This window comes from Phoenix dactylifera, chromosome 4 (assembly GCF_009389715.1).
Source record: "Phoenix dactylifera cultivar Barhee BC4 chromosome 4, palm_55x_up_171113_PBpolish2nd_filt_p, whole genome shotgun sequence".
NCBI classification, from domain to species: domain Eukaryota; kingdom Viridiplantae; phylum Streptophyta; class Magnoliopsida; order Arecales; family Arecaceae; genus Phoenix; species Phoenix dactylifera.
This window is the reverse complement of record NC_052395.1, coordinates 2,618,823-2,644,710: the sequence shown is the minus strand read 5'-3', so window position 1 is coordinate 2,644,710 and position 25,888 is coordinate 2,618,823. Positions and strand designations below refer to the sequence as shown.

The window sequence follows — 25,888 nt, the reverse complement described above, 5'->3', positions numbered from 1 at the left end:
GCCAAGGTGGTAGCCCAGTTGGAACGGAGCTCTGCTTCTAACCAAGCGGTTCCAGGTTCGAAACGCGCGGGCGTCGATTAATTGTGGGGACCGGATGCCCCTAGCCTGGACGCGGGGTCTAGAAGTACTACTGGTCAGCTGGTAGCCTTGGTGGTGCCAGGTGTGACGTACTCACACGTGGTGTTCGTGCCGGAGCCCTGTGGGGTAACTGAGCCGGAGCCACGGGTGGGAAGGGTATGAGTAATATATGGCTGGGGCCTGGTGAGCTGGGCCTATACCAAACGGTCATTCTGCCCGAATCGAACATAGTCCTGGCGGGGGCGGAGCCAGTTTGGGGCTGCTATGCGGGGGTGGGCTTGTCCCTCCTCCCCCTACCTCCTCTTCACTAGCAAAAAAAAAAAAAAAAACTTGTTCACAACTTTTCTCCCCGAAAGAAAAAGGTTATTTATGGCTTAAATTTAGCGAACTATCGAAAACATTTACATTTACCAACTTATTAGCATAGATAAATGTAATGCATTTAGGAGTTGCATGCTTCGAGACAATTCCTCCTGGCTTAAAACCGGCAGCTTAAAGCAATTGGCTTACGAATAGTTTAAATATCTTTTGCTGCAAGGAAAAAAGATGAGGACCGATAATGGCAATACAACGTAGATGAAGGCTCCGCAGACTTTTCCGAGCATTACGTTTATTTGGAAATGAACAGTGAGCTGCACAGGGGATAAAAACAAAACCATTTGGGAAATGCACAAATCTTAGAATTTTGTAGAATCGAGTCAAGGGCGCCATCAGTTCAACATGGCAACGCGGCAGCAAAACCAGTCTATGAATGACAGCAGCAATGATAGCATCATCAAGCTAAATCAATCCATGATATTATTACCTCAACAGTCTAGTTAATATAAAGCCAGCTCACACAGATAACCAAGGCATACATTTCCAATGAATAAATACTCACAAACGTCAAATTTCTTATTAACAGGTACATAGAATGGGTCATCGATAGCACAGCAGATCCAACATTTAACTGTTGCGCATGTTTACGTTACCAAGAGCATATTTCCGCTGCTCGGATCATATATTCTCGTACATGGAATGGACCAAATTATGTAAAAACACTGCAATCTTTGTTTTATCCTGCATCTGCCGCTCTGATCATATCTTCTCATACTCTACTACAAAAAAAAAAGTGTATAGAATTCAAAATAAAAATGGGAATATCATATAAAATTAGTTGCTGCCACTTCGTATACATGCTATTCTGGTCAGGGTATATCTTTTACAATATAAGTAATGCCTGACTGTATCCTAACCAGATTACTAGGATTTCTTCCTTTTGTTTGATTTCGACTTGTTGCCATCCTTTCCTTTCCTTTTGCCTTTACTTACTTCATTGTACTTTCCTTGCTTCTCCATCTTAAGTTTATTGGATTTCACGCTTAGTAGTCCACTTGCTGACAACTTCCCCCCTCCATTTTGGAGAGCTTTCTCAAAATCACCTTCTTTATCTACGATGGCATATTGCTGCAGGTGCTGTGTGTCCAAGACACCTTCATTCTCAGCTTCCATTTTTCCCTGAAAATGCTTGAAAAATTCTTAGTACTGAACTGAAAAGCAATAAAAAATCAATCTAGGAAATTTAAGGTGCGTACCATAACTTCTCTGGCTGCCTCATTGAGATCTTCATCCACCGAAATGCTGTGAGGGGCCATTTCAACCTGATGGCAGAATAATGAATTGAGCCGATGTAAATGAAACATGGATGGAAAAGAAAAAAACCAGCAAATGAGGAAAAAAAGAGTTGGGGGAGGGAATGTAAAGAATGGAAGAAAAAAAACACTAATATTTTAGTTGGCAGTCGAACCAAAAGTTAATAACAAAAAATTTAATAACATTTTTTTGTGAAACAAATTTATTCTGTGTGATAGAATAAATGGCATGCTTTCAAATTTTACCCCAAGAACTTGTGCACTAATCTTGCATTCTTGCTTCCCCAGAACATATAATATGATGGCATTCCAGAGAATAAGAACTCAATTAGTACAGGAAAACTTCAGGGACCTGAGTGATGCGGTAACACTTCTGAAACTTTTCAAGTTTAGAAGGATACCTCTGCTCTGCTTACAGGCACAATAAAAAGATTTACTGGATATATTACCAAATCTTATAACACTAACTTTCAAGCAAACTTGTGAGCAGAATTCTACAATCCTTGGTTGGTTATGTTCATCCAGTTAAGGGAGTGGAAGGTCTCAGTAGAAGGTCAGATGCTGAACAGTGCAGCTTATGCTCCATAGAAACAAGGCAATTTCAAATCTGAAAACATACCAATCCCTCGAATAATAAGCTTGCAGATTGAAGACAAAGTAAGAGATAAAACCTCATTAAATTGCAGTTATTGGCTTGATAATTAATGCAAACATATGGCAATTCCTAGTGTCCCCTCCTAGCATCCAAAAAGTAGTTGTGAGCATTAAAATGTACTACTTATTATTAGCCCTTCTTGAAATATAAATGTTCTCTTGATTTAAGCTCTCCAATAGCACACATCATTTTGTCTGTAGGAAGCCATAGCAGATGTAAAACTTCGCAAGTTTTCCTTCACAAACTTGCAAGAATCTGTCAGGATGTGTGTGTGAGAGAGATAGAGAAGAGGGGAGTGCACGATAGATCTGCAGAACATCTTATCTTTGATAATTTTTACATGAGTTGGACCATGAAAAGCCTGGACTAGATCTCCTTATCTGTTACTATGGAGATTTTGGCTGCTTGGGACAACATTTGAAATTCATAATTTCTGCTTAGCAAAGAGGGACAAGGAGAGAGAACCATACACAAGGCTTATCCAGTCAGGAGGGAAACCAATGCCTCTTGGGGAGAAAGGATTTTTTTTTTTGTGTTTTGGGGGGGGTGAGAGAGATCAGATATAGCAGCCTTGTAGTTTTTTTTTCACGTCCTATTAGAGCCAATATGGAAATCTAAAATTGTAGTAAACATAGGAGCACATGCAAAGGCATATGACCAAGTTGACTGGTTTTTCCCCCAGTTCATTGATTCAAATTGCCGTCCACACATATCAAAACCGTCATCAAAACATATACAGTAAGGAGCATGAGTGTATATCAGAAAGACAATAAGTTGATTGTATTTGATGTTTCATGTAGCCATTCCTTATTTCCAATGCTCAATTTGTAAGTAAGACAAAAGGAACAGGGGAAGCTGAGAAGATTTACAACATTCCAACCATCAGGAAAACAAATCAACCAAGCGTCCAAATCTGGAGACCCCATTTTTCTCTTCAATATAGAATAACATAAGCAAGGGTCCTTCAAACTCCATAAAGAAAAGGACAAAAGTTCTTTCTGTCATACTTGAAAAGTATAATTTTAGAATATACAGCAAAATTTTGTTTCTCTGGCATCTCTTATGGAAATCTGAAGAAACATCTGTTTTTGCCAGTTCAATATAAAACAACAAAACCAAAAAGACATCCAGGCTTTAATTATATTTCAGTGACAATTAGCTGGACGTACTTCTGCTAAGTTAAACTGTAAATCAGATAAATTTTTATGGGATAACCCCTGGCTTTGACAACTAAGTACTAGCAGATTTCAATCTCACAAATCCCAAAGTTACAATACTTTAGATTCTTGCACATAATTCCCATTCTTAAAGTAAACCCTTGATAAAGTAACAGTATCGCGTGGACTGTAATGTGTTTGCTAAATGACCAGTAAACTACAGTAAAGGAATGACAAAAAAAAAGAAGAAGTGAATCCTCTTTACTTACTTCCTTCAGCCGAGGTAGAGTTGCATCAATCTCCTTAGCTGCAATGCCATATAGATGGCTGCATAACTTTTTCATCACCTTAATGAACAATGACAGTATCTGTTCTCGTTCTAACTTCATTTCTTCCTGTGTCATTCAAGAGCCAAAAGAATAATTGGTCCATCATCAATGACATGTCAGTGGAAGTTATGGTAATTAATATTGCTCAGTAAAACTTAAAGATGCATCCATGCACATCATAAATTCTTGAAATCCAAAGTACATCTTCAGTTTGTAAGTCTGGGTGAACTAACCTTGATATATGTAATGTCATGACACTGCAAACCCATGCAGAATAATACAGAAGCTTGAACGGGAGATAACGTAACTGGAAGCTTTTCTTGGAAATACTGATGTGCAAGGATAGGCACAAGGTCTAAAATCTACAAAATGTAGCATATTTAGTTGTAAGTGGAATGCATATATATATTAGGCAACATTATTGTAACTTACATTTTATCGCTAAAGAATATTGATATGCTCAAGCGTCCTATAGAATGTTGAGCATGGAAATTAAATAATAAAACAAATGCTTTTAGTCAGAGACTACTATACAAAGTTTATTGTATGCAGCAGGGGTTCCATTATTCAATAAGTTGAATAATATTAGCTGTCCGCCTTCCAGATGGAAGCAAGGGGTTGGAGAAAGGCAATCGCTTGTTCTTAAAACTAGGATCAGACCAGCCTGGCAGAAAAAAAGAAGGAAAAAAGGAGGACAGCTCTCCATTCTTGGTTCTAGCTGGATTCTCCAGAACTAGAAGAATCCTTAGAACGAGATTCCAATACCGCACCTTTTGGGATTTTGAGAAAAGTTGCTCTTTCGAGAGCACAGTACGATGAAAATTGGATGGTATTCCATAACCATCATTTAGCCAATTCACTTCATGGCACATACATCTAGACTTAAGTTGCATTGGTGAACAACTTGGCACCAATTAAGAGGGTTGATTTTAGGTTGAGAGTCATACATACAACATTCTCAAACTTTCTCTATCATACTTTGATCCATGAAACTGAGCCCATAAAAAGTAGACAAGGTTTGTTGGTCTAGATATTAAATCTTGCATGGTCAAAAATGATAGTGCTTTCTTATACAGATACATTAGTTGCATGAATAAGATTAGCATTACCAGCATGACTAATAAATATGCTTATATTTAGTGATACATCTTCATTATCTCATGTTTAACCTATTTTGTGCTTTCAATGTAAATAACATCTAGTTCATACCTAGGATTTAAAATCTACGTATGGAACCAAACTAGTCACCAGCCACAACAGTTTGTACCACGTTATGGGGGGTGAGGGGACAAGGTCAGCATGGCCTAGAATGAGGCTGGTTCAAGTGCAGAAAAGAGAAAAGGGTGTCAAGCAGGACAGCATGGTATGAGGTTGGCACCAGTGGTATGGGTCAATATGCAATCCAGAGGCATAAAGGGGCTGCCCTCATTGGCTGATATGGGCAATACTCTGATCCTTGTTTCATGCTAGAAATATTTTCAAGGAACTCCCCACTACCAAAAAGATGTACATAGGAAGGGAATAGTGGGACCAATAAACTTAGACACAACTAATCTGGGGTAAGGCTCATTGTCTATGCCTAATTATAAGATAAGCTAAATACAAGGGTTTCTAGAAGGGAAAGGGGCATGACATTCCATAGTCAAATCCAAAACAAATGGCCTATTCAGAGCCCTATCCAAATTGGAAGGGAGTTTAAAAAATATCAACAGCCCTTAAAAGTTTAGGGAAGTTTACTTTATGAACTTTCCATCATGCGCAATTTTTGGGAAGTGATGATGCATGGTATAGATGTGGTCTTAAGAGTTGCCTACATCTGTGGCAAGTCAATGTGAAATGAAACAAAAAATTTGTAAGATAGGTATAGAGACTGGTGATTCCACGGAAAGAGGCATTTTGGCCAACAGATTTGATGAGCATGAAATAGGTTAAACAAAGAGATTAGTGGTAAGGTAGTTTTAGGTATATGAAACTGAATATGAAGTTAGAATTCAGGGCTTAGGAGATGGATGATCATGCGTAAAGACTGACATAGAGGTCTATAGTTTGTCTTAGGATGTCAATAGAGGATACTACTATAAAATTATTGAATATTGCTTGGAATTTGTAGGGAAGTAATTGATAAAGCATGCGCTAAGGCTTGACTTTTTCACTTTGGAGGAGGTGGATCAATAGAACAGTAGGAGAATACTTATTTGTTATGGTTGAAAACTAGAAGGTAAAAAGCATGCAAAGTAATTCACTATATCTACTTAAGATAACAAAACATAATGGAATAATTATTAACAGAATATAAATTTTTGTTGTCACAAAATATCTTACCATATGGTAATCAACACGATTGTTTGTATATGCTTCTAGTCGCTTCATATCATATGGGGACAGTAGGTCACCCACTCGCTTCAAAGTACCATCGGTGGCAGCCAATGCAGGTTCCTGCTCCCTAAAATTTATCTTTGATGCCAAAATGCTAGCACAAGATTATACGATCACAAATAAGCATGTGCACAGAAGTTCATAGTGGATGATAAGTTGAATTACTAACCTCATTGCAAGCTTATAATCAAGCGCATGGAAGGTGGAACCTAGAAGTCGCATAAACCTCTGTCTGAAATCTGGACAGAGTCATGAAACTTATTTCACCTGATCGTCAACAATTAGAAGCAAGCAAAGACTTAAGGTACAACAAAGCAGTATCTCACCTTGATAAAATGGTGCAAGAAAACCACATTGACCTGATTCACCAACTTCAATCTCATCATTGTTTAACGGCTTCAAGACCATGCAAGTATGTTCACCAGTCACAGCACTCTAATCACCAAGGTACATAAAAGACATTTAAAGCATGATATAAAAGACATTAGATACTAATAGCAACAGAAAAAAAATAGGTATAGAGAATAATACCGGAATATGGCCAATATAAAATGGATAAAAGTTGTGTTTCCTCCAAAAGCGAAAAAGATCCCGGGTTAGCCCAAAAGAAACACCAAGGAAGTGGAGCTTTTCAGGGCGTCGCTCACGAAGATGCACAAGAAGAGGAGGTAGGTTTGCTCTAGGCTTTATATTTTCTTCTAACAAGGAAGCCTGCAACACACAACCACCAAATAAAAAGACTTGACAATTGAAAAAAAAAAAAAAAATCAGAACTCATGAACTGCGTGGTTAAATAGTTATCAGCAAAGCTATGGCATCAAGCTTGATAGAAAAAACCTCATACATTGTCTTGCTACAACAAACTGATCAAATTCGAGATCATGATAGCCACGCTTGTGCTATAGCTAGTCAAGCCTCATAAGCCCAACAATTCTTTTATTAAAATCCATTCCACTTTAATCATATAGATATCCATAACTGAAGACATATATATATAAATAGAGAGAGTAATGCTAATGTACCCCTAAAAGGATGGTTAATAAGGTCCTCTCTCCTTAAAAATCAATGCTAGGGCATCGAACTGCTGAACATGATGTGCAATATAAACAAATGCCAAGAAACCAAAATTCATGTGGTTTAGTGGTCTCGAACACATGCATCAAGAAAGTGTGAAAATGGATGATTGTAAGAGCATGATACTATATTTTACCATGATTAATCATTAAAACTTACTGAGCTTAAATCTAACCATGTATTAAGATGTGTAAATCATGATCCACCAAGTAGATTTACATTTCATGTGTACTGTTTGGTATTTTACCATAATATCAATTGATACCGTTAATGTTCATAATGACTTGATGCATAGGCTAGTGCAATTGATATCGTTCACAAATTTTGGTTTCTATATATTTTCTATAGCATAGATCATGTTCAATGATTTGGATTTTGAAATTAGATGGCCTATCATTAATATGTATGTATGTATGAAAACATACACACACACACACATATGTATATATGTATGTTTGCATGTATACACATATAATGTGTGTGTGTGTGTGTGTATATATAATATATATATATATATATATATATATATATATATATATATGCATGTATGTATATATATTTATGTATGTATACTTATAGGTATGAATATATGCATATATATGTAATTATGTGTGTGAGTCTCTATGTGTAGAATTATGCTCCTCTTGAAAGGAAAGAGTATCCACACTTCTCAGATCCAAAAAAACAAATAAGCCACTTTAATCGAAGATCCACACCATCGATAATGTTTTATACCATTAAAATTTTCTAGAAACCAAATCACATGTTTGGTGATCTCTAACCTATCCAAGTAGACAAAAAAATAAACAGTTTCCATTGTGCTAGTATGCTAAAAATATATGATAAAGTAATTATATTAAGAAACCACTTTATTGATCGCGATCTACACATGTTAAAACATGTATATATTGCAAACCAATAGATTCTAATACTTAGATGATAGCGAAACATGATTTCATAACATTTTAAATGATTATTTTTTATCTACTTGATGTATAGGTTAGAGACCATCTTAGTTTTTAGACATTTTTAGTGGTATAGATCATAATCAATGATATGAATCTTCAATTTAAGCCCCATTTGGCAAAGCTTTTGGTGGGCTAGAAAGCACTCTCTAACCCTCCAAAAGTACTTTTGGATAGAATAGGGGTGTTTAGTAAAAAAATCAAAAAGTTATTTTAGCTTTGCCAAAAAGTTAAAACACCTTCTTGGGAGAAGCTCCAAAATGGAGCTTCTTCAGAAAAGCACTTTTAGTATGCATCGAAAAACTATTTTGATTTATAATTTTTTTCTTTTTAGACCAAAATCCCTATGATAAAATATTATAATTACAGAAAATGTCCATTTATATTACAGAAATCTGCAGGAGTCTCAACAAAAAAAAAAACAAAAAACCCTAATCGGCCTTGGCTTTTCCGTGATCAAGGTGTTCCTTTTTCTCCATTTATTTATCCATCGTTTTGATTTTTGTTTGAGGAAATAAATTTTTAGCTTTGTTCTCAATTTTTTTTCAAAAATTAGTTCCTAAAAATATTATATCAATAAAATATTAATTAATAATAATTATTATAATATTTTATATTTTTATTATTTATTATACTATAAATATAATATTATATTACATTATATCATAATACAGTCATACCAAAAGTACTTTCTCAGTTTGTTTACCAAACGCATATTAAAATTCCACAACACTTTAGAAATGTAGTTACCAAACGGCAAAAAGCCTTTCACCCGAGGGTCCGGACTTCACCCGAGGGTCGCTCTCTTTCTATGGAAGGTGTTCTGGAACCGACTTCCTACGAGAGCAGAGCTGAGCAGGCGAGGTTGGGGGGTCCCAGCTGAGTGCGGGACGTGCGGAGCTGAGGAGTCAGCGGACCATGTGCTCTTCCAGTGTACATGGGCGCGGTCGACATGGCAGTAGGCTGGGATCCCGCGGGGGGCCCGGAGTGAGCGGCTACAGTTTCTCAGGGTGACACGGCAGTGGTTAGCCAGTTTACGGACCCGCGAGGAGGGCATTAGAGCTACTTGCACAGCACTTCAGATCTGGCTGGCAAGGAATGCCCGCACTCTCGGTGAGCGCAGGGTGTCACCGAGGTTTGTGGCAGAGCTCGCTCGAGCACAGGCCTCGGAGATCAGACCCGCCCTTCATACAGATAGACCTTTGACAGCTCGGGACACCTGGGGTTCCCCCCTGCTTCGGCAGCTTCTCAGTTGGTGTTTTTCACCTGGGAGCCCCCACCCCTGAGCTTCCTCAAGGTCAACTTCGATGGGTCGGTTCTTGATGGCGGCACGCGAGGCGGTGCAGGCTGTCATACGAGGCCCGCACTCCAGGGTAGTGACCGCAGGTGGCTGTCAGTTGTTTGATATATCGGTGCCTGGAGCAGAGCTGCATGCAGCCTGGGCAGACCTTCGACATGCGCGGGTAGTACTGCGGGCCAGCTCGATTATCTTGGAGGGGGACTCGGCCACTGTTGTCCGATGGATTCAGAGGGGATTGGGGGGTGGGAGCACAGACCATCCCTTGATTCGCGATATTGTGATGATGAGTGAGGGAGGGGCCACTTTGGCCAAACATGTATTCAGGGAGGCCAATGGGGCAGCCGATTGGGTGGCTGGCCATGTGGCCCACCACTCGGGGTATGCCCTCTGGTCGGGGGAGGCGAAGCTGCCATTGGCACTCCGTGAGGTCTTGTATTTTGATTTTATTGGGTGTATTCGTACCCGTTCTGTATGAAGTACCCGTTTTCAGCAAAAAAAAAAAGCCTTTCATAAAAACTCTACCTCAAAAGGCTTTACTTTCGAATGTTCTACTGCCAACAGGTCTACAAAACAGGCCTTAGTTACCTGATTATTGATTTTAGATTTGAGAGAAGTAGTACCTCTCTTCTCAAGAGGAGCAAAGTGCGTGTACGTACGTATGTATGCATATCTATGTATGTACGTCCGTACGTATGTACATGTATACATATATGCATGTGCATATGTATATATGTAAATATATAAGGATAGGGTACATTCCTTTCAAGTGAAGAGGGTATCTACTCCTCTCAGGTCCAAAATTAATAATTGGATTCTTAAATCATCCATACCGCTGATCTTGATCTATAGCACTAAAGATGCATAAAAACCAAAGATCACACATTTTAGTAGTTTCTAACCTATCCATCAAATACAAAAATGGCTGGTTTCTGTTGTGCTAGTATGCTAAACTACAAAATAAAATATTTAAATTAAGAATCCACCTTATTGACCATGAGCTGCACATGTTAAAATATGTATAGATTGAAAATCAACAAATTTTGATGCTTAAATCATAATAAAACAGTCTCATAGCATTTTAACCATCTATTTCTGTATCTACTTGATGCATAAGTTACAGACTACCAAGACACGTGACTTTTGTTTTTCTTTTTAGGCATTTTTTGTGGTATAAATCATAATCAATAGTGTGGATCTTTGATTTAGATGTCCGATTATCAATTTTGGACCTAAGAAAATATATATGTATATATGTGTGTGTTTGTACATGTATATGTATACCCACATGTATATACACATTTATACATGTATATTTGTATATGTATATATAAACTACTCTCTTGAGAGAGGATGGTATCTACTCCTTTCAAGCCAAATCGATAACTAGGCACTCAAATCAAAGATCCATAGCATTTGATCATGATCTATACCACTAAAAATGCCTAGAAACCAAGAATCGCATGTTATGATACCCTGTTTTGCTATGATCTATACAAAAAAATTTAATATTTTTCAGTCTATACATGTTTTAACATGTGTAGATCATAAGCAATAATGAGGTGGATTCTCAATATAAATGATTTATCGTGTATTTTAACACATTAGCATAATAACATCATCCACTTCAGTGTCTACTTGATGCACAAAGTTAGAGACCGCCCCAAACATGATCTTTTATTTCTAGGTATTTTTAGTGATAGAGGGCGCAAAGTTACTCCTTGTGACCTCGGTATCATGAGTTTAGAATGCGGAACACCCTCTCTACATGCAAGGTTAAGGTCGCTTTTTTTAGGTATTTTTAGTGGTATAGATCATAATCAATGGTGTGGATTTTCAATTTGAGTTCCCAATTTTTATTTTGGACTTAAAGAGTATATACCCTCTTCTCTCAAGAGCCAAGTACATCTCTATGCATAAATATAGATATACACACACACACACATATTTATATACACATAGATATGTACATATATGTCTGCATATGTACATGTATATGTATATAGAGTAGAGTTAAAATGTGGACACCTACACAATAGCCATCCTGACCAAATAATTGGGAGCATGGCACCGACAATCCAAGCCATTGAATATGATATACTATCTCTAAACTACTTATTATCAAAATACCATGTGATTTGGACATCCCTGGGATAATGAACATGGATAGTGCATATTTTTTGACTACTAGATGCATATATCAGGGATCTCCAAATCACATAAGTTATGAGAGTAATTTAGAGATAGTAGATTGCATCCAATAGCTTAAATCATTAATACTAGACCCTAGGTCGTCCACTTTGGACTGACCTTATTTGGACTGTTATGAGGGTGCCCGCATATTAGCTCTACTCATGCCAATATATGTATAGAAAGGTATGTATGACATATGTATATGTATATATATGTATGTGTGAATACGTATATATGTATCTATCTATATGTGTGTATGTATATGTATGTACGTACACATAAGATATAAATGAATTAAACTTATAAGAAAATTTCTTTTTGCATGAATTGTGTAGAGAATCACATGATTCTTTTCTAGTTTAAAATAAAACCTTTTCTGCAGCTTCAGTAACTTTGACTTTAGGCTCCTCAATTTCCTCAGCATCTATCTCTGCAAAAGCTGTCAGTTGACCTTCATAATACCTGTCGATGTGTCTCACACAAAAGAAAAACTTGAATATCCAAAGCCATATCTGTTATCCCAAAAAAACACACACACACACACATACACCCAAAAAAAGGGTGACAAAATTTAGTTGCATTGGGCTAGGGTTTTTTTTTTTGTGTGTGTGTGTGTGTTGTGGGTGGGTGGGGGTGGGGGTGGGGGTTGGGGGGTGGGGGGGTTCATTTGAGTAAAGTTTCCATAAATCCATATACTCTCTGAAATTATAAATGAGCCACTATTTTTAAGATAACAAAGAAATTGCTTCCTGCATCTCCGAACAAACATTGCAGTGGCATTACTCATCTGACAAAAGCTATATTTCTCTTGATCAAATTATAAGATATCGGAAACATAAGTCACCAGATAAAAAAGATCAAAGCTACAACAAAAACCTATCTAATGAAATCATAAGAAATGCAGCATATTTGTTTCTTCGTTCCATATACGATGATTGTTAAACTTTGATAGGTCATTAATAAATTCACAAAAATCATTTATAAAGAACAATGAAGGCACCCAAGCCACAATATATTGCAACCACAATGAAAATCCGCATCATATCTGCTGGGTTCAAATTTATGCGTTCTACTTTCCCATATCTCCAATCTAGGCAGTTGAATTTAAGAACATAGCCATAACCAGGTTCATCAGGGCCGTCAATTCTAGGTTGCCTTTGAATTGTTTCTTCTCAAGATTTTTATTCCCATTAAGGACAACAATTTATGTTATACAACCTATTTTGAATCATTTCTTGATTTACATCTAGTTTCCTACTTGCATCATTTCAACCCTTCAACACAGATCTAAGCCACCTCTTGCTAAGGGCTCCCCTTGTCTTTGTTGCACATTCATATACCAACTTAGGCAACATAAACACTGATTCTAGTCATTTTTTTAGGTTTCCCTTATGTGAAAATCAGCATTCCAGCCAATATCCATGAGTGCTATGCCTTATTGATGTTCGATATGCATAAATGGAAGCCAATGAACAAATAGTATAAAAAACATAAGAAAAGGAGGAAAAGAATGTCAGACCTTGTTAGAAGCTCCACTGCAGTTGAGCCATATCCAAGCTGCAAAGAACAAAAATGATAATCTCTGCCAGCATAAAGTGGGAATTTATAAACATGAAACAGACTCGCAAAGTATGACAAATTACCCTCAAGGCACTTGGGTGGACAGCAATGCGCACTATTCGAGCTCCTGAAAGAGTTGGAAATACATTGTCTTGGAATTGCTCACAAAATTTCCAAGGGATCTGATCACCAAATGGTTGATGGCCCTCACTTAAACTCTTAACCGCAGATTTCCGTGATATTTGTCCTTCAAGACAAACCTGAACAGAAGATGAAATAACATGTAATTCCAATATAATGTGTATTTCCCATAGAAACAAGCATGACAAATTTACCTACACACAAAATTGTTAAACCTGTATACGGACCACATTGTCTAAATTTGCAGTGGAAAACTGTATCTGATGATCATATTACAGTCAATAACTAGCAAAGTAACTATTACTTGTAAGAGATAAAAGTGTAGCTTATATTCAAAAATCGTCTTCTTGTCACCCTCTCAAACCAATGGAAACGCCTGCAATACCTTTTCTACATAAAATAAACCACAGTATATGCTCAAGCAAACTGACAATAACCCTAACCAGCAAGTTCTGCTGTAATTTCTTGGCAGCCTTATCAACTTTATTATCTTCCTTGTTCCCATTAAGTGCCAAATCCTCCACTGTAAGCTTAGATGAATTATGTTCTGAAGCTCAGTCAAAGACTTCCTAGTCATTCAATGAATCACATGATTATTAGAATAAATGACTATTACCCACTGTTTGTGATGAGGAACATCAAGAATCAAACTGATGCAGATGGGCCAGCATGGGTTGCTCTAGAATGCAAATACGATTATGTGATGTGCAACTATTTTACATTAAGCACTCAATCAACATAGTAGAACAGGGGAATTGAAGTCAAAGAAACATCTATTACTATTATTTAGAAATGAGCCTATATTTAACCATAGACCCCACAAAAAAAATGATACAAGCTTCTAAAATTATAGAGCCTGTAATTTTCTTCAAAAAAAAAAGTTATGAAGACTTGAAATTTTCTATTCTGTGAGAAATTATCATCTAAGCAAGTTGAATTTGTATAGATTAAGGCCAGCAAAACCGGTACCAGACCTGTACCGGTTGCCCGGCGATATGGTATTGTATCATGCCTTGCCAACTCGTGGCATATTGACAAAGGGGAGCCAACGAGGGAGGAGAGAGGGAGAAGGAAAGAGAGGAAGAGAGAGAGAGAGAGAGGGAGATGGAGAGGGAGGGAGGGGGAGAGAGAGGCCGAGGGGGGAGAGAGAACTTTCGAACCCTTGAAAAGAGAGAGAGAGAGAGAGAGAGAGAGAGGGAGGAAGGGAGGAAGAGAGAGGTAGAGGATGGGGAGAAAAGTGGAGAGAGGGAGAGAGAGGGCTTTCAAGCCCCCTCTCCGTTGGCTGATGCGTAACAGGAGTGAAGCCCCTGTTTTGAAATCAAACAGGGGCACCTACGAACTTTACTTTGAAAAAAAAATTAAAAAAAAGGGCCAAAGACCTTGTTTCATTTCAAAACAGGGGTTCTGCTCCTGTTACGCATCAGCTAGTGGAGAGGGGGCTTGAAAGCCCTCTCTCTGCCTCTCTCCCTCCCTTTCCCTCTCTCTCTCTCTTTAAGGGGTGGAACCATGCTGGTCTGCCCCCAGCATGGCTTGATACGCCGTGAATCGCGCACTTCAGTATGGTACCGCCTTCCAAGCACTATAGATGATCATGCCTTGAACAACATTTTACTTTTCTTGTTAGTTAGAGATGCATAGATTATAAAATACATTTTATGATGAAGTGGACATAACAAAAGTTGTCTACCTGAATGACACACAAAATATCTGGAAGCTGATTTTTTGACTCATCAACAGGACCTGCAAAGAGCAAAAAATACAAGTATAGATCAACAAACATATAATAAAAATTTTCTTTATTCTTGTGTGTGATGAGGGGGCTGTTTGGGCTTCAGTCATACAAACAATAAGTAAAATCATATGAAAAGCATACCAAGCAACACAAACAGGTGGTGTGATGGTGCATCAGACATCAGTTGTAAGTCATTCGGTGAATTTTTGTAGTGGGAGGCAACATAAAGGGCCATCATCCGCTGAAATACCAAAACAGAGCAAAACTAGGTTAAATTTTAACAAGATAATGATAAATTTACAAGTTTGTTAAGTACAATGTTCCAAAGTTACTAACCAATAAACAATATGACATTAAAACATAAGCTGATGAATACCTAAGAAATATAACAGTTGATATGTTACCTGTAAAAAAATCTCACTCTCTTTGTGATATGAGAAAAGTGTGTCACGATTAACATAATAAAGATCACATTCGCTAGGGTGGGGTAGTCTACAAATAAAATGATTTCGATGAGTAGAATGAAGATGGCAGAATGCAAGCCGCTTTCAAGAATGCAATGCTCACCTAGTAATATTTGGAATATAACTTGCAACATCCAAGCAAAGTAAACCATTAAGCCAAGACTCAATTGGATCACCAGATGTATATCTAATAGACTCGTTCAATTCGATCTTCTTGAAAAACCTACCTACAATCCAAGCCAAGAACATTAACTCCCATACCGAGAATTAAGACTAGAGATTCATATTAAAAATATGCAAAATGTTATGGTATTCTTCTCATCCCAACATTCTCAAAGTAATTGCATTTCATGTCACCCAATGGTGCAATGGAACGAAGATGCAAAAAAGAATGCTTTTGACATAGAATTATAGCAAAGTCAATCAAGAAGAAAAGAACAAATAAGATGAAGATGAATATGTGACATAACAGTAACAACAGCCAGGATGGTTGTCATAGCATTTAAGAAATGATTAAGAACTTGTTTATAATTAGATTTAAAAAAACCTAAGACATTTCAAAGGAGAGTCAAAGCAATCTAGCCATAAAAGAAAAACTATATGGAATATGGTATCAACGTGATGCATGATTTTATTTTGTCAACAAACATATACACTGTCTGGTCAAAAATTAAATCCAACTGTATTACCAGCATCAATATATAAGAACTAATTAAAATGAAATTTAAAAGATTAAAATAAAAAGGATAAGGGGGAAAGAAATATTGATCAAGCTAACAGAATGATCTCATTTGTAGATGCGCATTGTAACCAAAGCACTTGATGATATGATAAGAATAAGAAAAAAAAATAATGTGATTCATAATCTTATCAAGGTTAAAAAGCACTCGAGATCACTAAGGTTGAGTCAACTAATCCATATGACAAGATGATTTAGGCATGGGCAGCACCAGCAAGAAAGGCTTATATAAACTTGATAACTGTACAAATAACAAGAAATATTTTGATCCATCATGATCTCAGATCCAAAACATCTAGGTTTCCTGTCACTGAGTTTTGCATAGCCCAACTCAATCCGCGACCGAGTCAGGTCAAAATTGTAAGCATAACATAGAGGCCTGGCAAAATCTACTTGTAGCTAGTATAATCAATCATACCATCAATAATTCCTATCAAGGGAATGCACAATTAATTAACAAAATCTGATAAAATCTTTCTTAAAAGTTACAAAGCTTTTTAAGGTCACTTGAGGGTTCAAAGAACTAGGAAATCCCCTGCATTTTTTGGAGTTCAGAGGCTTGACATCCTGCAATTTTATCAAGTAAATAATAAAGGAGGCAGCTGGACCTTATCCGAAGTCAATTCAAATTTAAACCCCTTGTAGATTACGAACAGAAAGACTGATTGGTCTTATTTTCAGCTGGATCAAGAGAAAATTGTAGCTTGATTCTTGGATAACTATAAAAGGTTGATTACTGACGCTTTATGTTCGCAGTAAGGGCTCCTTGTTTTCACAAAATTTGCAGAATGCCAAAAATTCAGAACATTTCTTAGCATATGCTTCATTAACATTACAAGATATTACATAAACTTGTCTCTATAGACTCGTTTGTTTTGTGGAAAGTATTTTTTTTTAGTAAAATGTTTTCCCTGAGAAGTTGATGCCTAAGTATATGATGCCTTGGAAAATGGTTTTTACATATATGGTTGACCATACGAAAGTGACACATTCCATAGTGGCTTATGTTTGGTTGAGCATTTACGTTTCTGAAAAGATAATGTAAAATGCATGTTATGCCCATAATAAAAGAAAAAATCTTACCCTATTTTATCTAAAAGCTTAAGGGCACTTTTGGAGAAAAAAAAATTGCCCCAATTTTTAGCCCGTGGGAAAGTAACTTTCCTATATCCCACATAAGTTTTTCTTTTCTATGAAATGCGGAAATCTTATTCCCATAGGAAAGCTACTTTCCCATCTCTCTCCTTTACAACTCTAACCAAACATGAGGTATTTCTCCATTTTCTCGTTGACCATACTTTCCTCCCTCCTCTTCCCGCGAACCAACGAATCCTATTGTTATGCCATGTATTGCTAGTCATTTAGGACATGCTTTCTTTTGAATTTAGGAACAGACCGAAACAATGACATATCTCTTACCAGAATGAGAACCTTCTAGGACACTTTTGAAGTTAGGAACAGACTGAAACAATGACGTAACTCTTACCAGAATGAGAACCTTCAACATTCTGAGTAGGCATATGGCTTTGTGATTCTAATTGCTGGAGAAGCTTCAAGGATAACGACCGTCCAGTGCCTTCATAGCTTCAAAAGAAATGCTTGAATTCATTATTACATCAATGAATATGCATATCGATAAAATTGCGCAAACAGTCAGTCCTCCTAGCAATGCTGAGTATGCCAACTATTTTCAAAAGCACTGTTAGTTTTTGGAAGTTTGGGACTCCATATATGGGCATGTATGACAAAAGAAATACCATAAACATATCATACCCATTGACGGTGGATGACAGGAAGACCAAATAAGGTCCAAGCAATGATTTCACAATGGGTAATGGAATAGCTGCAGCTTCATCAATAACTAGGAGCTCGACTTGAGAAAGCTTTCCATGGTCGTGTGGCTTTAGATACTGCCAATAAGAAAAAGTTTTTAGACAAGAATGATACTACCAGGCTTGTAAAATTGACCATTCTAATTAATGAATATTTATCCAAAAGTGAAAATAGGCTTATCAAAGAGAAACTAAGTCGCTGGCTTTATTATAGGATAGATTCTTGATTTAGAAGTACTAAAGTAAACAATAAAATTTGGGAAAAGTTATTAAGTATAAAGCCAAATTATCTAAGTAATTATACAAGCAATGCTACTTTAACAGATATAGGGATTTACATGCATTTGAACACTTATGACACATTGTAGAACATTTAAAAAATAAAAAAAGGTAATAATGATATTGTAAGCAAAATGAATTAAATATGATTTTATAAAACAAGTACAAAAACAATTCGTGAACATTATAAAGTAATATACTACTTATGGTACTTGAGGTGCTCACAACTCCACATATTACTTGTCCATGGTTCCAAGAATAGTATATTTCTCCAGTCTAGTGAGAGACAACTAAAAAACAATTTCCACAGTCCCATCTCCACCTTCATTTTCCCACTTAGAATACAGATAACTTCTGTGTCTATGAAATAGAAACAAATCAAGCTCATGTGCACCAGAGTAATTTTTATCTGTATTCTGTATAGTTCACCATGAACTAATGAGGTATTTACAAAATTATAGGACTCAAGTTTCCTCCCTCACAATTAGAAAAGAACAAGCAAAACCCATGGTTATATGGAAATTTTTAGAAGGTCCATCTTAAAAAAAATTCTCCCACCATGGCCATCAATCCACTTAAATTACTGCATAAACCATTTTTATTTATTTAACCAATTAATACAAAATCAATGAAGCGAGTCAAAAGCCAAAGTTCACTTACCTGAATCGTCTGGCGATGCTGCTTGTAGACATTTATCTGAACTGTTGCTTTCTTCAAATCTGGGTCAGCACTCTTCAACACATCATAATGTAAATGCTCCTACAAATTACAAAATTTTCAATATAAATATTAAAATTACTGGTATGCTACATAGCAATATCAACATTTACTTGGAAAATGTTCTGAAAGTAATGATGGCATGATCTAGAAAACTAAAAAGATTCCTTTTTTCCTGCTTGTCTGTGTGGTTTTGTGTAGGGGTAAGAGCAATAGTTCTACAACTTTGATCAAAACAAATTATCATGTCAAATAAATATGGCCGGAATTATCCTCTAGCTGCACAGTTCACAATACTAATGAGGAAGGCTTCTAATATTTACCACTAATCATCATTCAAACCATGATGAAGAGACCTTTTTATAACCACAAAACACTAACATATTATTTATATGTAAAGGGACATATCATTTAACTGGAACAAGAGATAAGGTAAGATCGCATGACTTATCGATGTGTTGCTGAATATCTTTGCAGGCGTGATTGATGATTTAGATCATCTGAATGCAACATGATGACCAAGGAATCAAGGGTAATATACTCATAAACTGCTTGGAAAAGAGTGGTAGTACAAACCTTATATTCCAATGCATTTATTCCTTTGCAAACAAACTCAAATAAAGTCTTAAGGTTCTCAGGACTCGGTGCAGTGACAAAAATATTTGAATACCTAAAGAAAAAAAAAAGCAAAGTTTAGAATCTAATAAACTGAGGGAAGAGGTGAAAATAGAACCACGGAAGGGTGTAGTATTGATTAGATAACCCTGCAGCAACAGCCCCAGCAACAGCAAGACCTAGAGCAGCCGATTTCCCTCGCCCACGAGCAGCAATTAAGGCTACGGTGCTTCGAAGTGCCTTGTCCAGAATTGCATCAAGAAATGTAATGACAGCTTTTCCCTAGGTTGTAATAGAATGATTTATCATCTGAGTTAGGAAATAGTTGTGGTTGTTCCATTGCAGAGTGAGAGCACAAAAATTTAAGAGAGAAATTTAGATAGATTTGCAACATGTACCTGGTCCATCGTACAACATTTGCCAATCAAAGGACCAACAGGAAAATCATCATGAAACTGTTCTTTCAGAGTCTTTAACTCCCGCTCCTTTTCTGATAGCCCCTCTGTGTCCTTTAGAATACAGGGAAAGTATAAGAACGCATGCACTTGATAAAGAAAACTTCAAGAAGTAAACATTTTCACATGATCAAAAAATATCGATTAATTGTCATATATAATTCTTTATCAAAGAATTCACATATAAGAAAAATGCAACATATTCTGCTTGAAAGTTTGAAGTATCATCCAAAATGTTCAAGATGTTTTACAAATTTCACTGCATAACAAAATATCATAACATAATATAAATAGAGATTCAGGGGAACTATACCTCCATGACTGATACAGGTTCGATTGATCTTATATGTGATGATATTGGTAAAATGTTAAGCTCATCATCCATTACAACACATGCTTTACATGACCCAATAGATAACAAGAACCTTTCGTTGAACCGTGAAGCAGCATGAGAATGAGACTCTGTTCGAAACCTTTCATGCACATCCTGAAACCAGCAAACATGCACAGACTTAACATTTAAGTGACTGAGGGCTAATGCCATCTTAAATGATATACGCAATTGCAACCCACAATTTTTTATTATGGTTACAACAACTCAAAGTAAAATAAAAAATACAAGATGCCAATCACGGTATTGGGTTTCTCTTTTCCTCCCTAAAGCTAAACTCCACTGAGATCCACACTTGTGAAAGTGTATTTTTTCATTTAAGACAAAACGCAGCCAACAAAAAAACTGAAAGAAAAGAGTTCAATGCTTCAACTAGGTCAAAATTTTAGACACTAAAATTGGAACTTGGTGGGACCAAATAAACTTGCAAGCACTTGGTGCACACAGAAATGGCAACAATTAATTTTGGTGATTGGCAAATGGGTAGCAAGAAGTTACTTTCAGAAAGTATAAGAAAGTCTAGGGTTTGGATTGAATCTGAGCTAGTGGATCTATGTTCGTATTGATAGTAAATATACTAGGATGGATGGCACAGGTGATCAGAGGTTGTCATGTATGGTTAAATGTCTTGGAATAATAGAGTGATAAGAAAATGAATTTATAGTTCATCAAGAAGCTATGCCTAGTCCCATCTCATATCATGGGCCATCCTGCTTTGCAATTCAAAATTACTAGAATCTTTTCACTTTATGTATTGGTAAAGGTCTCGCTGCAGTGACAAACAACGGATGCAATAATGATTTCAACATTCAGATGTATTTTAAGTGTGCAATGGACAGCTTTCTTACACCAATTAAATATTGGCTAATATGCACTCCATGAAGAATCTTTAGAGACTAAATTCAAGTTGGGATAATCGAGCAAGATGGAAGATTAGTCCCAAGTGCACATAGGATTGGTACTAATAGAGGCTACAAAACATAAGGCAATATAAATAAAATGAAGACATTTGTTGATCTCTAGGCATCAATTAGAGATGCAATGTTATGACAAACTAGCTGAGAGATTGATATAGCTCCATCTGAGCATCAGATATAAAACAAGAATCATGCCATATGTCATTTAGCTGGTAAAAATTGAAAGTTAGCATGGTAGGGGGGACAAACTTACCATAACCATGGTGTGGAGACTGGTAAGAGAGGAAAGGGAACGTAGCAACAGGATTATGAGTCCACCACCCTCTACTGTCTCAATAGTTCTTGCTAGGAGATTAGGTGTCAATGCCTCAAAATCCTAGAAATTAGCATCAGAGTCTTTGCTATCAACAAATACATGCAAAAGGTGGAGGAATTATACTGACTATGGCATCAACCAAGTAAAATTGATGGTGTAGGACAGCATACCTGCAATATGCACATGCCAAATGTATTTCCAAGAATTCTTTCTGAATCTTTATACAAGCAATATGTTATATTTCCGCTTTCAACAAAAAGTGTAAAAGGATCCACTTTCTCAGGATCCAGCAAACCCCTCTGCATCAACTTCTTTATTTGTTTTGCACGTTTTTTCCTGTGACTGAGATAACAAGATCCATTTGTAATATTAGCAAAAGATATTCTATGATAGTAACAGTTGGATCCAGAAAGGCGATCTCAAGAAATGAGAAGAGATGAGAACTTACAAATAAGTGCAATATGTTCTAGAGTATTTCATGGAGGCTATTACAAGGAAAAACGTAAAGCTCATATGTCAAATTGCCTTTGGAATGCAACTACAGTTCCTACCACCTCAAGCACCAACTAATGCTTGCTCGGTGCTTACCACAAGGAGGATGGTGCACTTGCATAGTGGCCTCCCTTTCTTTACGGGTATGCTCTTGATCAAAAAGATGCATTAATGATGCTTTTAATTGGTTCACATCCACCTCACTATGCTAGGAATGAGAAGTTAAAGAGTGCTGTCAAAAAGATCCAGATACTACTTTCCCTTCTATGAATCCATATTTTCTGCTTATGATAAGCTAGTCCATAATTATGTTTTTCCCTAATTTTTGAAGAGTTTTGGATAAAGTAAGAAAACGCAACTTTAGGCTGAAATATTAACTGAAGGAACCAACATAATGAAATATTGGGAATAGTATTTGCAAAGCATTGAACAACAATAAGACAGGTCAAAAGTTCATAGAGAAACCAAATTAGAGAGCCCAAAATGAAGTTAATAATAGAAGACTTATGGTTGATTGTGAATTGTTAATTGTTCACCCAATTTGCTCTGGGGCCTGGCCTGAGAGAATCCAGTCTCAATCCGAGAAGCCCTAGCTATCAGATACCTTGTATTGCTTTGTCAAGTCCCAAAAAAAACTGGGATGGGCAAAAAAAAAAAAAGATTTTCTAGCCTGTGTTATTCTTTAGTAACCCTCCCATCTATGTAGGGAGGAGTGCATGTGACTATAAATAGGATGATGGAACATACCCTTCTCCATTATGCAAAATATTTTAAAAAAAATCAATGTCATGGTGCCATAATTTACATTTAAAATATTAAACAAAGGGCCACAAATGAATTCGAGCACAGCCACATACAAAAAGAAGAAGAAGAATGAAAAAATTAAAAAAGATAAAAAAAAAAAAAGATTGAGAGGTAAGGCACGCACCTGCTGAGCTCAAGCTTCTCCTTATAGCACCACAATACAGTTGGTCGAGATTTCACAACCGCCTTGCTCAGCATGTAATGGAGATTCACAATCTATAAGCAACAACAAACATCATCATGGTGCATTATAGAGATAGGGACGCAAATACACCAGAATAAAAGCTACACGTTGTCTCAAAAATAATGTCATTCAAGAATCCAGTTTCCTTTTCTTCATTCTTTCATATAATACTCCTCCTTTCTCATCCCCGAACGAATCAAAATTAAAAACTTTCTTGATCACTTAAAAACGATTCTCTAATTGTGTCCGAAAAAAGAACAAGCACCTACGCAGCTCAAATTAAACCCGCCCCCCTTCAGTCAACGATCCAAGAATCCAGCTTCAAGAAAATCTTGAAAAGATCGAGTCATTTGCTATAGAGAAAGATTGGTAGAAAAAATCTCGAGAAAAAAAGACAAAAGAATGCCCTGAGTTGGACAAATCATGCGGAGGAAGAGGAAGAGGAGACCTGGTCTCGAGACTTGTCGCCGACGATAACGAACATGGAGCGATGCCTGAGCTTGACGCCATTCTCGATTAGCGTTCGGATGCGGTCGTCCACCTTCTTCCTCATCGTCAAACGAAGGAACAGGAACGGGAGGAGGAGATCAAGAAAGGGTTTGTTTTTATATTTATTCCTCTCCGCTCTCAGGTGTTAGGGTTTTGGCTCCAGGGCGTTAGGGTTTTAGACGGTCCTTATAAACCGAGGGATTCGCGTGGATTGCAGAGGACGGGGACAGGTCGGAATAAAATAATAAGGGCGTTTGGTATGAGGTGATTTGATGATGTGGGCAGAGGCGACGAGATCACCATATTTGATTGCACCACGGTAATTCTATATAACGGTAATTTTAAATCATCTTCACTCTTTAAATTACCGATCAACCTAGTGATGGGATATCCGTTCTTGAGGTCGGAAATCTAAAACCATCTCAGAACAGTGATCCTGGATTGAAAGTTAAAGACAAAAATACCTCTCAATTTAGCACAAAAATTGATATATCAATATACCATCAATATATTATATCAATATTATATATATATATATATTATTATATTGATATTATATATTATATTAATGATATATATTATATTATAATATATTACTAATCATATTATTATTATTGGAGGATAATTTTAAATTATAATAGAAATATATTATTATATTTTATATTTATATAATAAAAATATTTAATATATTACTCTTATTTACCTTATTTTTCTAATCAAATTAGTTATTAGTATTAAAAATCTATTATAAGTATAAATAAAAATATTAATTCTATAATGAAAAATAACATATTTTTATAAGATTAATAATTTCTAGGAGTAATAAATATATTTTTATAGAATATATTAATAATTAATATATTGATAAATATATTAATATTTTATTATAATATATTTTATATGATTAATAAATATATCATAAGGGTTACTAAAAGTAGAATATGTGACAAAATTATGGAGCTGTTATAGAAATTAGCATATTGATTTACATTTTTGATTCATGAGAATTAAAAACATATAAAAAAACAATCTAAGATATATCAGGAGTATTTGTGGTATTATGTGGTCGGTGATTTTGGATCTCTGTACCATATCAAACAAGTCACTCATGGATACCTGGGGATTTTTAATCACTGGACCATAGCCTGCCAAATACATTGATCTTAGATCACTGGATATCAAATCACCTCAGCATTCAGATCACCGAGGATCTTAAATCACCGTGGTGATCCTATTAGGGTTACCAAACGCCCCCGTAAAGTTCTCCAAGTTGTTATTTGTCTCAACATCACCTTTAGTAAATACTTTTGCATATAAATTCCCACATGACATGAATAATATGCACCGGTTTCTTTGTGAGTTATCTTCTTAGTAAATTAAAATTAGAATTGTTATAGGAATTATCTGCAAGAATGCTTCGAGTCAGAAGCAATATCTTATTTTACTAACTTAATGTTGAAATGCTATAGGAAAAATTATTTGTAATAATACTTATGTTAGAAACAATTGCCAAAAAAAATTGCAAATAAATTGCTCGAATCATTTTGTACCTGGCATCATCAATTTTTATGAACCTCTAAAAGATTGTACTAAATATAAAACCATAAGACCGTGATTCCTTGCTAATCACATTGCTATTTCTCTTCTCCTCTTTCTTTCATGAGGCTATCGATAAGATACATCCATTTTTTTCTAGAGAGTTGCCATTGCCAATACAATTCTTTCTCTTTTAAAATAAGTCATATGTATCTCTAACAAGTATGAGTAAATAACAATAAACAAAATAAATTATAATAGTCGTTGGATGGAGCTTGCTGCAATATTTTGTTTGTTTTATGTTTATTGCAAGAAAATTTATAAAAAAAATAAAAATGTTTTTAATTATCCAAAACATAACCTCTCTAGCTTCGTCAAATTTCTGTTGAAATAAGCAAACAAAGAAACTAGATTTCCCTAAAAAATAAAATAATTTCATGATAATTTTTCTCTACAACTAAATGTACAAC

General features: G+C 36.1%; 1 protein-coding gene across 1 annotated transcript; it reads right to left on the bottom strand.

Annotated features, from left to right (window-relative positions):
- Window positions 1–896: 896 nt before the first annotated feature.
- LOC103712943 (RNA cytidine acetyltransferase 1-like) lies at window positions 897–24,115 on the bottom strand. Its single transcript, XM_008799657.4, has 26 exons — window positions 23,842–24,115; window positions 23,334–23,425; window positions 22,084–22,255; window positions 21,851–21,973; window positions 20,603–20,776; window positions 20,233–20,343; window positions 19,983–20,116; window positions 19,796–19,889; window positions 19,163–19,261; window positions 18,165–18,301; window positions 17,878–17,975; window positions 15,756–15,879; window positions 15,593–15,680; window positions 15,330–15,429; window positions 15,144–15,196; window positions 13,399–13,575; window positions 13,275–13,312; window positions 12,127–12,217; window positions 6,758–6,937; window positions 6,553–6,661; window positions 6,396–6,465; window positions 6,173–6,320; window positions 4,084–4,212; window positions 3,791–3,916; window positions 1,653–1,718; window positions 897–1,575 (listed from the first exon to the last, which is right to left on the bottom strand). The coding sequence occupies exons 1-26, from the start codon at window positions 23,944–23,946 to the stop codon at window positions 1,321–1,323; spliced, it is 3,093 nt and encodes a 1,030-aa protein (XP_008797879.2). The 5' UTR covers window positions 23,947–24,115; the 3' UTR covers window positions 897–1,320.
- Between the last annotated feature and the right edge of the window lie 1,773 nt (window positions 24,116–25,888).